Here is a 16,975-nt window from a genome sequence, read left to right as displayed (position 1 = left end):
GAGGCAGGTGGCTGCGATCTCACCAGAAAGGCAGCCTCCTCCTCAGCTGGCCGGCTCTTGGCTGGGTTTTGAAACGCTGCTGCGGATGTAATGATTCTGGGCGGAGGACGTTTAGGAGCCAAATGAGTTTGTGTGAACAAAAGACTCAGCCCTTGATCTGAACTGCCCAGGGCTCATGGGGAGTTTGGTTTCCTTCCTTGTTCTTGCCCTGAAAGGAGAGGCCCTAAGAAAAACCGTAGACACTGAGGAGTGTTTGGACTTGAGATCTGATGGTCTGAATTTTTTAAAACAGATTTCCCTGAGACAGCCTCTAGTAATGAAAAGTATAAAGTTTACAAGGCATATTATCTCCCCTCCCTGTGAGACAGTCAGTCAGCTTTTGTCCCGCTGACCATCCTCTGGGGAGAAAGGCAGGCCTGCAGGACCGACCTGTGAGCCCTGGGACTGGCTGACCTGAGTCTGGGGTCAAGCTTCCAGAAAGGGAATCACCCCCGATGTGGCCCGGGGCTGAGGAGGGAGGCCACCGACCCAGGCAGGAGTGAAAGAAGAACCACAAGTGACCTCAAGCTCTTTGCTTTAGAAGCGATTCTACGGGTTTAAGAACAAACAAACAAATAAACTTGAGACAAAGCCCTAGGGTCCAAGGTCAGAAGATTCCCATTCAATTAACCTTGCCTTGTAGACACCCTGGGGAGGGGTGTCTACATTGTGCCCCATATTCTTTGCCCCTCTCAGCCTCTAGGAAAAAAAAAAAAAAAAGAAACGCCCAGCAGGAGAGCTTCTGAAGAGGAGACTTCTGGCAACTCCCTGCAGGGCCTGGAGGGGGAGGGGGGCAGCCAGGGCAGGCTGCAAGCAGGCCTCCCAGTCTCCCCTGTCGTCACCCTAACATTCGCTCACACCCAGAGAGGAAGCCCGGTGGCAGGGCTCCACCTAAGGAGGCCTGCCAGGTTAGCGAAACAATAAAAAGGCAAGGAAAAACATCCTGGTTCCGAGGAGGAAGGGGGGAGGAGGGGGCAGGAAGAGGGGCTGCTACCGGGGCGGCTGGCGAGTTTAAGAAGATGTGGCCCTGGGCTTCACACCCTCGCTCGGCACTGGCGCTGACTTTTATAAGTTCTACGGTTAATTTATTCTACAGACCCGTGGGAAGCGGCCCAGGACTCTAAGGAAATCACACAAACATCATTTGTCTAGCAAGTTCCCCATGTGGAAAATGTATGTGGTGGAATGGTGAGGTGCAGAGGGCCCCAGGCCTGGACTGGAGGCCGGCAGGGAGCGTGGCCGCTGCCTCTCACGGAGCCGGTGCTCACTGTGCGCCTGCCAGGACCCTCCCGGCTCGGAGAAGTGACAGCTGTTTAAAGAGATCAGATAGACTTATAAAATTAGGACCAGGACACCTGACAGTCAATTCGCATATAACCAATATTTAAAAAATCAGTCGTATACCATAGCCAGTTAAGGAAAAGAAATAAAACTGGGGAGGAAGAAAGGAATGGGGTGAAAAGAGAAATTTAAAAAAGGGAGGAACTTACAGAAGGAGGGAGAAACAAACCTAGGAAGGATTAAAACAAAAAGACACCCACCAGAGTGGGGTGACTATTACAGTTTTGATTATAGCAGCCCACGCGTGTGTGGCGTGGCCCCCGCAGGTGCCGTGCTAAGCCCTTCATGTGGACCGTCCCAGTGAAGCCGCACTACAGCCCTCAGAGGTAGGTGCCATTATTACCCCGGCTTTTCTGAGGTGTAGTGACAGGAAGGAAATCGCCCACGGTCACATCGTACATAGTAGAACAGGACACCAACCCAGGTGTGTCTGACTCCAAAAAAGTCCAATTTTAAGAACTAGAGAGAGAAGGTCAGGGATAACAAAGGAAAGAGCAAAATGAAGACTGAGCGCTTCAAAGAAACAGCCGTATCTTTCGACAGGAAAGCCAGCAAGGACAGCGGTGACCTCAGGGGGGCCTCCAGGATGCCGCCCTAAGGACACCTGGACCCAGGCCACAGTCTCCCGAAGCAAACGGAGAAAGAAGTCCTTCCGGGATTCAGCGCACTGACAGGATTCAGAAGGAGGGAAGGGGGGGGAGGGAGGGACGAAAGGACGGAGAGTCGATGGTGACACGTGAGTAAGAAAAGGCAAGACAGAGGTGGTTTGGGTTTTGAATGCCACCACTTTCAAGGAGCCTTTCCCAGAGAGAACGCTCCCTCTCAGCTGTTGCTTCATCTTGTTATACAATTATAACTTATTTGGTCACATTCCCATGGCCCTTATGAAAGACTGTGGCTCGTGGGTGGTGCTCAGTAAAGGTTCTCTGAACTGAGCCGAGGTGGAAGGCCAAGGGCAGAACCGTGAAGAACATCCCAGTTGGTGGGAGGGGGAGGAGAAGGGAAAGTGCATCATGGCAACCAGCGGGAGCTGAGCGGGCGTGGAGATGAGGACTGAAAAAGACCATTGGGACTGCCTAGAATGTTCTCCCCTCTCCCTCCTTTCCCACCTCCAACCCCCCTCTTGCACCTACTTTCTTCGGGAAGCCCCACCTCACCCAGCACGGCAGGGACGCCCGTGTGTTCCGGGAAGCCTTGATGACACACACACTGCACACGCAGGTCTGCTGAGCTTGTCTGTTGGATTGAGCCATTTCACCCCACAAAACACTGGCAAGTGGACGGAACTGGGATTGTCATCTCCATTTTACAGACATGGGAATGGGCTCAGAGATGAAACACCTTGACCAAGGTCACAGTCAGTTCATGGTATCAAATTTTTATTTGCTACGTTCACACTTAAAAGTGAAATTAAGCCCTGGCTGGTGTAGCTCAGTGGATTGAGCGCAGGCCTGCGAACCAGACAATTGCGGTTTGATTCCCAGTCAGGGCACATACCCGGGTTGCAGGCCGGTTCCCTGCAGGCCAGTTTCCAGCAGGGGATGCATGAAAGGCAACCATACATTGATGTTTCTCTCCCTCTCTCCTTCCCTTCCCCTCTAAAGATAAATAAATAAAATCTTTAAAAAAAAAAGTGAAATTATAGTTCAAATTATTTGCTACGTCCACACTTAAAAGTGCTTTCGAAGTCTTCCTCAAAAGCCTTGTTAAGGAAGCAAAACAGATATTACTATCATCCTCGTTTTTAACACAAGGGAAGTAAGACCCAAAGACATTAGGTAGCTGCCCAATGACCCTGAGCTAGGAAGTGAAGGGGTTAAGACCAAAAGTCCTCTGACCCCAACAGAGCCCTAAGCCTCCACGGGCACCTCCCTTCCCTAACTCTCCCGGCGGCCATGGACGGTGGCACTCCTTCACCACCAGGCATGACCACACTACAAACCACTCCTAACAAACCACAGGGGCTCATCTATCCAATGGCCGTGGTCCTCTTCAAAGAGGTCCATTAAGACACACGTATTCCAACAATGCTGTGATTGCTCGAGCTGTTTTCTAACGTTCTCTGATTTTCAATAGAGTCTGCAAAATATCCTCTTGAGTTTTCTGACTTTTCATCCCTTGATAATGGCTTGGGATTATTTTGGAAACAGACAAAAATTCAAAGCCCAATCGAGTGCCTGCTTAGGAGATGGAGGTGTCAGACCTCATTCTGGACCCAGAAGGTTTCACTGCAAAGAAACACCAGGGACTGGCTGGTGGCCCACGGGCACTGACGGTGCCCACTCCTTCCAGAGCTTCTGGGGCGCCTGTCGGTGACCTCCAAAGGTTCCGGGCAGAAGGGGGACACTCACTGGCTGCAAAGGTCCCAGGATGACTGATTTTCTTCAATTGTATGCACAAGTATGTAGTTAAGTATTTATTTATTGTAGTCCTTTCCGTGACCATTTATCCCCCCATACCCTCTTTTTCTTCCCCCCACCCCCTCCCCCTCCATCAGCCCACTGTTGCCTGTGTCCATGAGTTTTCTCTCTTTTTCCCTTTTCTGCTCAGTCCTCCACCCCCAACGCTCCCCGGAGCTGCCAGCCTGCTCTCTATGAGTCTGTCTCTATTTTGCTTGTTAGTTCAGTTTGTTCATTAGATTCCACATAGGATAAAATCATTTGGTATTTGTCTTTCTCTGACTGGCTTATTGCACTTAGCATAATGTGCTCCAGGTCCCTGACTGATTTTCAAAGGCCTATTATTTATTTTGTAGCAAATTCTTCACATACAATGTGCATGTTTTTTTTTAAATCCTAACTGCTTCGTGTGTATTAACCTGGTCTCCTCAACGACTACGGTGAGTGTTGTGGCACTTAATTTCTCTCACTTCAAATCCTGCTCTTTCCTCTCTGCACTGGAAGCTAAGGGTGGACAGAAATGTCCAGGAATACCAAGGGGTAAGGTTGGCAGGGGTCCAGGGTGAGGAAGAGCCAGGTAACAGACGTCCTTGGAAGGTGGACTGGAGCCCTTTGCATTCAGAGCTTAACCCTGCCCAGGAAGCCTGGAGATGAGGCCGCTGCTGCCATCCATACAATGTCCGCATAAAGAGGCACTGGTTTCAGGAGCATCAGCACTGCCCGTGTCTGCAGAGCTCCGCTGTGCAGGCACTGAGCAATCTGCTTCCCAGGGGTTGCGTGACACCCACATTCCCCAGGTAGGGCCTATTAATAGCCCATGTGACAGAGGAGCACAGAGTGGCTGAGCAGCCAAGGTCCCACAGCCAGCAAGTGGCACTGCTGGGGTTGGGACGAAGGCAGTCTGGCTCCCCGGCTCTCTGACTGCAAAGCCAGCGGGGCTCTCACCCACACCCTGGCAAAAGAGGATCCCAAAAAAGGTTCACCACATCTCACCCCAGAGGCTACAGGAGTGAAACGGATCCCCAAGTCGAAACTGTTGCCACCCAGGGAAGGAAAAAGGAGTGGTCTTCAATGGTGGCCTTACATATGAGGACCACTAGCCATGACCCTGTGCAAAGAACAACATCCCACTAGATAACAAGCAGGCACCTCTCCCCGGTATGCTTGCTACTCCTTTCTCCAATGTGATCGCTTCAGTTCAGAGGGCCCGGGATGGTGCAGGGCCAGCTGGTGAGCTTGACCTTGGCCTCTGCCTCTTCTCATCACCCATCTTCCTCCTTGGTCTTCATTTCCCAATTTAGCAAAGACCCTGAGCAGAAAGTTGCCTTCAGGGCCCAACTCTTTTTCAGCACAGGGAGGTGGGAATCACTGTTATTCAGGGTCCACCAGTGAGGTCAGAGCCTCCGCTCATGCCCCCAACAAGCCCGGGAACCGGGAGCACAGAGCACGCCTGCCACGCCACCTGAGCTGTGAGCTTCCCTCAAACATTCTTACCATGTCAGGGAAGCCAGAATAGTTTCCATGAAGCACAAGTACGCAAGAACAAAAATATTAAAGCAAAAAAACAGAGCATCCATTTTTAACAGCCTCTGTAGACCTGGCAGGTGGTCTTGCTGGCCCCTCATCACAGGAGTCCCAGGTCCCTAGGCGGGGGCACGGCTGCAGCACCACTGGTCCGGCTGGAGGCCATGGGCTGGACAGACGCTCCCTGCACCGAGGCCTGTGCTGGGCACCAGGGAGCAAAGACAGATAGAACCTGGTCCTTCCCCTGAAGGAGCAGGAGGCCGAGCGGGCCTCCAGGGGCCCTGGCAGATCTCCGTGACGCCCTTTCCCTGTTGCTCACTCAGGCCCCTGCACCCCCCAGACCCTGAGCTCAGAAGCCAGGTGTTGAGACTCCTCCCACTCCATGCCAGCATCAGGGAAGGCGGGAGGTTCGCAGGCTAAAGATGGGCCCTCCCTGGTGGAGCTTTTTGCGTGGGATGGACCAACCCCTCATTTCATAAAAAAGAAATGGAGGCCCAGAAGTGGACGTGATTTCCTCAAAGTCACACTGACGAAGGGGCAGAACCAGAACTTGATCTTCTGGACCAGCTTTCCGCTCTGGTCACTCCAGGTTGCTGGAGCCCCCTTTCCACCCTCAGCTACAGCTCTTAACAGTCACGATAATGGTTTTGAAACCGTTTCACTGGTCTCCAGCACCTTCCCAGGACGGCCTACGCCTGTGAGTGGCAGCCACCTGTCACTCAGTCGGAAGAGTCTGATTTAGCAAATAAGCTCCCAACCTAAGGTGACCTTGCATTCTGCATTGTGCCCTGAACAAAGAGACCAAAAGTTTTTGAGCACGAAGTGAAATGTACTGAACTCTGGCTGGAAATCAACCAGAGAGGACCAGGCTAAAAACGTTCTTACAGACCCAGAACAAAAATCTAATTTTGCCCAGTACTCCACAACTTAAAGGACCAATTACTGCCCATGAAATGGCTCCGCATTAGAAAGATACAGATCCCTGTGGCTTTCTCTTGCCCCACTCCAAAGTTTGCATTAGTTCCTTCTAAAACACTGTTGGCCTTCTGCCTGGCCACTCTGCCCAGCACCTCACCGGGCTGCCTCCCCAACCAGAAGCAGCCACCTCAACGCACCTGCGGCGACAGGCTTGCCAGGTTCTCCGGAGACACCACCTGCCGTCAGCAGTGTCCACCCACTTCCCACTCCCCGACCACTGACACAAACTTCCTTCAACTTGCCTCCAACCAGAGGGTAAGATGGAACCTGAGAAGCTTCTGGAAATGAGGTTAGCAGAGCAGTGCTATGATTACCCTACGCACCCCCTACACCATTGTCAGAAGGTATCTGGGTGAAAAGGTGCTTGGTTTAATCAAAATGCCTACTGACAAATGGGCCGTGGTCAGATCTATAAAATCATACGATGCTGGTGAAAGTATCTGTTGCAACTCGGAGGGACCATCTGGTACTATTGTCAGCGTCTTAAAGTTTTCCACTTCCAGGACTTGACACTAAGCCAATAATCAGGCACAAATACAAAAACTGATGCAAAAAGATATGGATCACAGCATTATTTATGATGGTGAAAAACTGGAAATACTATATATCCAATAAAGAAAGAGCTAAAAAACAAAGTTATGGTATAATGAGACAGTATTCATTCTGGGTATTTATATGGATAGATGTAAAGATGTAGATGGTCCGGCACAAGTAACGCCCTTGTTATATTACAAAACCATAAGCATAGAATTCCGTAACATAACATTATCACACTCAAGCACACCATATGACATTTTAGGTGAAATATTCAAATGAAAACTATAAATTATTACATCCATATGATCACCCTACCAACCACACTGAAGCAGGCCTTACTTCTGCCAACCCTGTATATAAAATGTTATATTCCGTGTAAATGCTAAACAAAAGGAATTGTTAATGTTTTAATACACTTCTAGTAGTTGAAATATAGGTGATATTTGATTTGTTGTTTCCTCTTTAAATTCCAAATTGTATTGTACACACATAAAATGTTTATAATTTAAAAAGTTATAATTTTTAAAAAGAAAAGATGACCATACAGCGTGGAAACACCCAAATGTGAGTCCTTTACCCTGAGCCTCAGTCAAACATGTCGCCTCATGGCCTCACTGTTGACTGATGGAAGGAAGCCAGGCTTCCCTGGGCTGCGGGTCCCTGGTCCCGTGAGGGCCACAAGCGCCAGGGAGAAGGGGCCCTGCCTGGAGAGAGAAGCATCTTCACCCCTGACGGCTCCTGGACCAACAGGGAAGTAAAACACAATAAGAAAAAGGCAAACGCTCCAGACATGTACGGAGAGCCAAACCTTTGACTGCAGAGATTGGGGACCCCACACCCCAGCAGGGACACAGGGGGCCTCTGCTCCAGTGGCTGCCCCCCACCCTCTCCCTCACCCAGAGAGGACTGTCCAGTCCACTGTCCTACTGCTTTCGGGGGTGAAGCATGAGGAAGGTATTAACTAGCCTATCGCTGTTTTTATTTTTTTAATAGTTTATTTATTTTAGAGAGAGGGGAAGGGAAGGGGAAAGAGAGGGAGAGAAAATCAATGTGACTCTCAAGGAACACATGTCACTCACCCCAAACTGGGGACCTGGCCCACAACCCTGTGGGCGACCTGTGCCCTGACCAGGAATCAAACCAGTGACCCTCCGCTTTGCAAGATAACACCCAACCCACTGAGCCCCATCAGGCAGGGCCGACCCCATGTGTTGATGATGACTGAGAAGAACAGCTCGGTCAGGAAGATTACTGCCCACAGGCATTTCCCCTTTCCACCTCCAACTTTTACAGCTGGACCAGCTCCCTCTTCAGCGATTACTTACTCAACAACCACCCACGAGTGCTTACCGTGGTCAGGCACTGAACCAGCCCTGGCTTCCCACCTTTGCTCCCTCCAGGCTTCTCATAGTCTATTCCCTACATCACTCCTCTACTAAAACCCCTCCACGGGGCCCAGAAGAAAAGCCGACCTCCTTACGACAGGTCTCATGGCAACTACGCGATCTGGCCGCTGTGGCCTTCCTTCCCTCCAGTCCTGAAACACCCAAGCTCGTTCTGGCCTTAGGGAATGTGCACTGGCCAGAAGGCTGGTTCCAATACAGGTAGGAGGACACGATGTGCCTAGACTCCAGGACAGGAAAAAGTTCGCCGGGTGCGGTTGGGAGAGGGGAGTGGAGCGAGGCGAGACCAGAAGGCTGGCAGGGTCAGATCCTGCAGACCTTGCATTCCACCGGGGAGTCTGGATTTTATTCTAAGTACAATGCAAAGTCCTTGGAGGGTTTTCAGGCTGAGGGTTTTCAGTGAGGCGACCTGAATTACATTCGAAGACGATCACCTGGGCTTCTGTGAGCGTGGATTAGAGAGCAGGAGTGCACACAGAGAAAACAGAAAGAAGTGGTGCGGACAAAGGCGGACTCGCAATGTCCTCTAGAAACAGAATCTACCGGAGTTGCAAAAAGAAAGAAAGAAAGATGTAGAGGCCGAGGAAAGAAGGGGAATGGAGGACAGCGTCTAGGATTCTTGCTTCAGTAACGAAGTGAATGAAGTTGGGACAGTTTCTGACGTGGGAAGCGTGGGAAGTTGACCGCAGGTATGGGCGTCGAGGGTGCTGGTTGTCTGTTGCTTGCCTCTTCCTAAACTCTTAAAGGCTCCCCCAAATCTCACAATCAGATCCAGTGCCTTTCCTCAGGCCTCATACTCCCCCATCTCTCTTTTCCTTTGAACTTGGACAGTGCCAGATATTCAGGATGAGAAGACAAGTCCTGACAGATACACATTAACCTCCGCGCACCTTCACAGACTGTTGTAACATTCTAGGCATAAAGTGTGCACTACTCTCAAACCTTCTGCCAGTCCACAGACAGGTCCAAACTGCCCTGCCCTCACCGCGCCTGCAGGCCAGGCTGGCTCCGGGCCGGCGCCACTCCCTCCCCGCCGTCCACACTGGCGGTCTCCGCCCAGTCAGAGAGGCTTCCTCTTCTCCTGTGGCTTCAACCGCTCCAGGCTGATTGTGGCTCCAACTTCTCCCCAGTTCAGTTTCACATTCTCAACTGTGCACAGAATACTTCCACTGAGACATGCCGCAACCTTGACAGTGAACGCACCGGAAATTCAGGTCGCTGTTTTAATGGCAAACCAGCGTCTCTCCACTCTCCCCTTGTCCCCACAGCCAGGCAGTCACCAGGTCCTCCAGGATTTCCCTTTTAAATGGCCCCTGAATTGCTCCTTATCAATGTCCACTACCCTTATTCTAACCCGCGCTCTGTTTTCCGTCTTTTCCTCCCAATGTATCGATACAATGCCTGCCAGCATTCAATATTTCTGAAATAACTACTGGCTCTAGTAAGGGTGGATCTGTCCGTGATTCATCCAAGCACAAATGAACAACGAACGAGCAAATGACGCGGCTCCTCCCTCAAGAGCTATCGGGGGCTCCTCAATGCAATGAGATAAAACAAATGCTTTAAACAGGCCTTGAAAGCCCTCCGCCATCTGCCCTAGTCCTCCTTCCCAGTCTTATCTTCAACGACTCCAGTTATTCCGGAGCCTGGCTGGCCTCCCCAAGTCCTCTCCCCACGCCAAGCCCACCTTCCTGGCTGCTGACCACCTCCATCTAAAAAGTTTTGAACTTTTTAATACCTGGGATTTTGCTGGTGCCAATACCCTCCTCACTTGTCTGTCCACCCACACCCCTGTCGACTCCCTCCTTCTCCCTAAGCCCCCCCAGACTACCCCCCTCCAGCGGCCTCTCCATCTCTGCGTGCTGCCGCCACCCACACGTTCCTTAGCTCAGTGTGACCTCCTCCCGATGTTCACTCAGGAATCCCTAGTGCACCGTTTCACTGTTTCTCAGTTTGATGTTTGTGCATGTTCCCTGGGAACACGGCAGACTTGCACGGCAGCCTCCGTGCCGCCAGGAACAGCCTCCTCGTCTGTAGAAGACGCTCCATAAATATGTCCTGACTTACAAATCAGTCGATTGTGACACAGCTGTGACAGCTGCCACACCCCAGCAAAGGAAGAGGAAAAAACACAGGACAGAAACATCTTCGTTTTTGCCTATGTAAGATGAACAGTGAGGGTAAAACAAGGGCACAGATGCTAAAATGAAAACAAGTCTACAGGCTCTGAATGGGAACACGATTTAACCTCTCCTCATACTAAACAGGAATGCACAAGACATGCCCCATAATCTCAGCCATGCTCCCGAGAGAGCCCATTAAAAATGTCATCGATTCATTTTAGTTCAGTTGCTAATTAATATAGCTACCTCTGGCATCAATAACCTATGGATTGGCATATAAGTAGGGCATAATTCACAATGTCTATGTAGAATACCATTATATATGTGTATATACATATATGTATATGTATATATGTATACATATATTATACACACACACAGACACACAGACACAGCCTCATCTTCAGCAATTTCCAAAAAAAACCGATTTGATCTCTACTCTGCAGCAGTCCCCATTACCACTGTCACCTCCTTGTCCCACTTCTCACCCAGTCTTAGTCCCTCCTCTCTAAAAAGGGGCAAAAGCCCCGAGAAGAGAGAAGGATGATGCGCTGGAGAGCAGGTTAGCGATCCAGAGCAGTCCTCGCTCCACCCCACCGATGGGAAAACGGCAGCTGCAGGACCCTGGGAAAAACGCAAATCCGTCTGGTCAAATCAATTTCAATTCTGCCTCCTCCGTTAGCTGTGTGATCTAACCTCGCCAGGCTTCAGTTTTTATGACTGCGAGAGAAGAAATAATACCTCTCACAGGACTGTTTTGAGGGTCAACTGGGATGAGGAACAGGAAGGCTCCCACCTCAGGAAGGTACTCCAAGGCTGGAAGCCCAAAGAGGGACAACAGTAATCTCCCTCCCTGTCGCCTCCCCAAGATTCTTCAAAGGGAGAGACCTTCATTACAGCCGAAACCATTTATACCAAAGGGGCCTGGGGGGCAGAGGGACACCACTGAAGAAGACGGGAAGTGCCTCCTGAAAACTCCGCCTGCCAGCTGTTCTCTGCGTTCTTTCTGAGCGACTCTGAGACAAGTCAACTCCAAGAACACTGTTTCCAACCAGCCGGGCAGAGCCGCTGGAAGGTGAAGGGGATCACTGTGAGGGCAGAGGCTCCTTCGCCAGTTCTCCAGGACTCCGGGACCCGGAATGCAGCCACTGCCCAGCCGGGCATCGAACACCTTTCATTCTCCCTCTGCCCACACCATTCAGCTCTTGGGTAGAAAACAGCAGCAGTTCAGCATTTGCACACGTGCCAAGGGAAGAGTTTTTTGCAAGGTTAAAAGGATGTGGCTTTTGAACACACAAGGCATGGAGAGTCCCTTTCCCCGCCCTCCTTCTACTGGGGACGTCCTCTATCAAAGCAAGCAGGCTTCTCAGGAATCCCCATGCCCCCTCTCCCCCAGCCTGGCCGGAACACAGGTGCCAAACTCCCAGACCAAAGCCCCTCTCCCCTCCCTGCAGAGCCGCCTCTTGCCCAGCCTGGGTCTTCACTGCCCTGCCTACTGGTCTACCCAGCAGCTAAAGCTAAATGATGAAGCTGGCCCACTGCGTTACAGCAGTGCAGGCGACTGCTATGAAGCAGCCCAGCAGGGGCTGGGCTCACAGTGCTTCCTTCACTCTAGGGAGCTGCATTTTTCTAAGATTATTATTCCTTGGGCTGACTGCTCATCTACGCAGCGTCATTTCCCCTTTGGGTGGGAAAGTTCTTTCCTTCTCCATTGATTTGTATTATGACTTAAGCTTTTTTTCCCCTTCTCATCTGCAGATTTCACAATTAAAGCACAGCCTCTGCATCACAAAAATCATGGCTTATGAAAATCAGATTAGAACTGTGGCTTGGAAGCCCTGAGTTGTTTAAAACAACAACTACAAAAAAACCAAAATACTAAGGAAAAGAAAATCTTCAGGACTTGTCATCCTCTCTATCTCCACTGGCTGAATCGTCAGCAACAACTTCAGCTACAGGGCCAGCAGGGGACAGGTGGAGGAGAAAGTTGAACGATGGCTCTGGGGTGTGGTGGGGGGCTGCCGTCCTGGGGCTCGCGGTCTAATGCAGGCCAACCACCCACAAACGGAAGCAAGTGTGGTTACTTAACAGTGAGAACCTTGGACTTTGTTCAGAGGAGGACAAGGTCTAGAAATGGTCCCAGGCAAGAAAAGGTATCACTGGCCCCAGCTGGCAACGCCCATGTATTTGGAAGCCCACGCCACGAGGGCTAGGCACTGACAGTGAGCATCCTTGCAGCAGAACGGGCTGCAGGCAGTTTCTCCAACAGTCAGATGAAACGCGTTATTTGTAAGACTTGGGCTCATTACCAGCAGGAGGGAGCACCACCCTAAACACAAAACCGTTGGTTCACAGCCTGGATGGCCATCTGTCGGTGCAGAGAAGGCAGATATACACAAGGGAGGTGGTGCGGACCAGCGCGCCTCGGAGGCCCATCCGGGGCGGTGACTTGGCTGCCTTGGGAGATAACTGATTGTACCTTGTGATACATGGTGGACTATGAAGAAGGGTCCAAAAAAATCCTTGGAGATTATTAGGAAACTCAGACTCTCCTCATCTCTGAAACTGGGCAATGCTGGCTCTCTTGTTTTTTCTTTTCTCCCCGAAATGACACTGTTTGAGCCACCACTAGAAAACAAGCACAGGAGGTGCCCGAATCCTCAGTCGTGTTAGTAGCTTGTAGCAGTTTTCAGTAAGTAATCAATGTCCTCTCTTCTAATCTCAAGTTCCTAACATCCGACTTGAGATCCAGACTTAGATCTCCTGCAGAACAGCAGATGCTCCCTGGCCCATCCTTCTGGGGGCACCAGGAGAGACCCTCTTAGTAAGAGAAGTTTTGGACTCACACGCGTCCCTCCACATCACGAGACCCTGAAATCTCCATCACTCTCATCTCGCAGAGTGAATCAAACTGAGGTTGTAAAACCAAGACTAGCAGTGTTTATCTGCCAAACCTGTGAAGAAGAGTGGGACACTTGGGGCCCAGGAGGAGGCCCTGACTAGCAAAGATCAGCCCTGCCCAGCCCAACTCTTCCCTGCTGAGTCCCCCGAGCCAGTTTTCCTCCACTGCCCCTCTCCTCAAAACACCCAGCGCTCTGACACCTAGCTTTCTGTGACATGTGGGGATTCCCAGCCACAGAAGGGAGGAGACTCTTGCGCCAGCTTCATCCAGTCAGAGCCTGCACCCCGACCCCCGCCCCGAAAGGCATCATCCCTCCCTCCTTCCCATCCCCTAAGATCGGAGTCCAAACTGAGAAAGACTGATCACCAACCAGAGAGAGCTGCCTGCAGTTCCTGGCTGTCTCCTCTGACATGGCCCCAGTGCCCTGAACTCCACTTTCCACTTAGAAAACTCACAAAATACAACAGTGCTCCTTGGTGACTTTTCTGGTGCAAGAAAGCCAGGAAGTGTTCTCTTTATGTTCTTAATTCCTTCCCGTGGAACTTAAAACAATGCGTTGTAAGTCATCTAAATCGGAGCCACTGTGGGCGTGCCTGCAGCAGGTCTTTCGGAGCTTCTTTCTCCTCTCCCTTCCCTTCCTGCCCTTCGGTTCTCAATCTTGTGCCCGTGACTTAGAAACAGGGTATTTTCAGAGACAGGGCATTTTGCAATGGTGGAAGTAGTATTTGAATATGGAGTTGAGTGTTTACTGGGGGAATTGTTTTTTTTTTAACTTTTAAAAATTTAATTGGAGGATGCATCCCTAGGTTCAACAAAGCAAGTTAATGCCGACACCACAGCGTGTGTGTGTGTGTGTATGTGTGTGTGTGTGTGAAACTTAAATGAAGTGTCAACTAGGAAGATGAGCTCTGAACCTGCACCTAAACTCCAAACCTCCAGGGTAACCCTGAGAGAGCGAATGCCCTGTGTCACTCACAGGCAGGGAGGCGCCGCCACACTGCGGGCTTTGTTCAGAGCACTTTCCATTATTTTTACTTTCATTTTGTCACATCATCACTAGGACGCCAGGAGGAACGGGGACCCTTCCTTCCATTTCACAGATGGAGACACAGATCTAAAGAGCTGCCATTCCCAAGGTCACAGTGGCATCACAGGTGAAATTTCACTCAGACTAGCGTTTCTTCCAGACCTAAAGAAGGAGCTGGGAGAAAAGGACAGGAGGAGAGTGGGCAGGTCCTCTGAGCAGTTCAGGCAGTGGCTGCGTGTGTAAGGAAAGGGGAGGGAAAGGCTCGGGGACAGTCCTGTGCCCTGCCAGCTGTGGCCTTGCGGGGCTCGACCTTGCAACCCTCCGCCCATCCCCCCAGTACCTCTGCTTTCACAGTGAACCGGTAGAGTGTTTTGTTTTCAACTACATCCTTTGTCCTTTATAATGTCCCAGGGGTAGAACTCTTTCAAAATCAGTTATTTATTTTTGAAAGTCAGGCTCTGTACCTGGAGAGGACACCTCTTTATCTACAGGAGAAGAATGGAATTGGAGACTGGGCAGGCCAGACATCATCACTCAGAGAGCTGGTAGGATGCTTTGGAAGATCTGGGACTTTCCCTTTTCTTTCTTTTTTTAAAAAGAGGGTATGTACACAGGGTCGGGAGGGAGATCCTGGGTACACCATGGGAGATAAGTTTTCATCCAAGGGGGAAAACAGGATGGTCACACCCCCAGTCCAGCCACCAGCGAAATCGTCTAGGAAGCCCACAGTGCCCGCCCGCTGCCCTCCCCCCCAGCCCACCCTCAGGATCCCACGTACACTCGGGTCAGCGAAGCCCCCACCCCGGTCGAGCAGCGTTGAGGGGCCTAAGGTGGGGGATGCGGCCCCAGGGCGCGTCCCCACCCCAAGTCTGAGGCTCACTCGGCTCCCGCCCCCGGCTCTCACTCACCAGCGCTCCCGCCTGGGGGCACCGGGCCCCAGGGTCCCGGCCCTGTAGCGGCGTCCGGTGCAGGGGCCGGCCGGCTGGGGCCGGGGGGCGCGGGCCCGCGGCGCTCCGGGGTCGGAGTGGGTGGCGGCGACGGCAGCTCGTGCTCCGGGCCGGGCCGGGGCGACCGCGCCAGCCTCGCGCCCGCGAGAGGCGCCCCGCTGGGTGCGCCGTGGGCCGGGGAGGGCGGCTGGCCCCGCGTCCCAGGGGCGGCCGGCGGCAGCAGCAGCAGCAGCAGCGGCGGCAGCAGCAGCGGGAGCGGCGGCAGCCACCGCGAGGCGCGCGGCGAGGCCATGGTGGCGGCGTCCGCCCGCGCTCACATGCCCGGCGCGCGGGGAGGGCGCGGGGCGGCCGCGGGTGCGAGGGAAGCCGGGCGGGTGCCGCGTAGGGCCGGGGAAGTCGGCGAAGTGAGGCTGCGAGCACAGTGCCCGCCTCAAAAGTTGTGGGGAGCCGCGGGGGGGCGGCCGGGGGCCCGGCGGGCGCGGCGGAGGCGGCCCGGGCGCCGCTACATGCTAATTAGCCCGGGCGGGTCGCGGGGCGGGCGGCTCCTCCGCGGGTTGACATCACCCGCCGAGCGCGCCGGCCCGGGGGCGGGGAGAGGGCAGGAAGGGGGCGGGGGCGACCACCGCAGGGCAGGGCGGCGGGCGGCGGGCTCGGGACCGCGGGGTGACAGCCACTGAGCCGTCAACTTGGTCTCTTTACGCACACCCACACCCATTAGTATTGCTCTGCCATTTGGAGAAAAATTAGAAAAACCGAGTCTTCCGAATCAGGAACCAGAATTTCCCAACTCCTTAAATGCACAAGGAATCGGTGAAAAGCAGGTGTTGGGTGATTTAATTAGCACCGACTAGATTGTACAACGTGGTTCGCTACGTGAGAGAAGTGAAACCTGCGCCCCCGCTCCCCACCCTGTGTGGTCATTGCGCCTTACTAATTTGAAGTGACCTCCCCTTTCCCCAACCCGTTCTCCAGGCCCGGGGCTGGTGCTGGGTTCCCTGTTGCCAAGCCTAACACCTCATCCCCCAGCCAGTGCGGGACTCGTCCTTCACCGCTCCCTCTCCAGTCTGGGTTTCACCCCCATTGACCACTGCCTTGGGCTCACACCAGAGTTCTGCAGAAATGTCACTACCAGAAGACCCAAACAGGCCTCAGAGAAAAGAAAACTGAATTCAGGAACTGCAGGGGCCAACTCGGTGGGTAAAAGGGCTGCAGATGGCAAATTCAACAAAAGGTCGCAGAGAAATCACGGAATTTTAATGGAAACCCTTCTGGGGAGAGATTCAAAGATTTAATGTAAACAGATTTTCCTGGTAAATAAAGTCCCATAGGTATCAATACTCCCTCCCTTCCCAGTAAATAAATGATTAAAAAGTCTAAATTTTAGGGCTGCAAGCCTCATCATTTCTAGATGAAGGAAGAAGGGCTCAAAATGCAAAGTAACTTGCTCAAGATTCTGAAGCTAGACCCAAAGATTAAGGAATGTGTCTATGAACGACCATGTGGCATTATTAATTCTGGTCCCATCATTCAGAATTTGAAATAATTCAGACAACGTCTCAAGAAAAGTGAGACCTGGAGCCCCTCAGGGATCCCATCAGTCCTGTTGGAGGGCCCTGTCTGAGCACCAGATGCTCAATAAACTCTGAGTTTGGGCTTCCCTCTGAGGCCTGTCTCTCCACCCCACTTCTCCGCTCTCTCTGTCCACATCCGGAGCTCCATAACCCACCTCCAGGGGCACAAGCAGATGGTGGTGTC

The 16,975-nt window shown here is 52.2% G+C and overlaps 1 protein-coding gene across 5 annotated transcripts in view; it reads right to left on the bottom strand.

Moving 5' to 3' along the window:
• HEG1 (heart development protein with EGF like domains 1) overlaps positions 1 to 15,719 on the bottom strand; it is a 90,702-nt gene extending 74,983 nt beyond the window's left edge. For 2 of the 5 annotated variants that reach the window (XM_037132094.2, XM_037132104.2), the window contains exon 1: positions 15,182 to 15,716. In XM_037132094.2, the coding sequence (XP_036987989.2) occupies positions 15,182 to 15,512 (331 nt within the window). In that variant the 5' untranslated portion in view covers positions 15,513 to 15,716. Of the gene's footprint in view, positions 1 to 15,181 lie in introns of all 5 variants that reach the window. The other 3 variants (XM_037132121.2, XM_053672842.1, XM_037132113.2) reach the window with 3 other exon arrangements.
• Between the last annotated feature and the right edge of the window lie 1,256 nt (positions 15,720 to 16,975).

This window comes from Artibeus jamaicensis, unplaced genomic scaffold, assembly GCF_021234435.1.
Source record: "Artibeus jamaicensis isolate MK-2021 breed Jamaican fruit bat unplaced genomic scaffold, CSHL_Jam_final contig_793, whole genome shotgun sequence".
NCBI classification, from domain to species: domain Eukaryota; kingdom Metazoa; phylum Chordata; class Mammalia; order Chiroptera; family Phyllostomidae; genus Artibeus; species Artibeus jamaicensis.
This window is presented reverse-complemented; position numbering and strand designations above follow the sequence as displayed.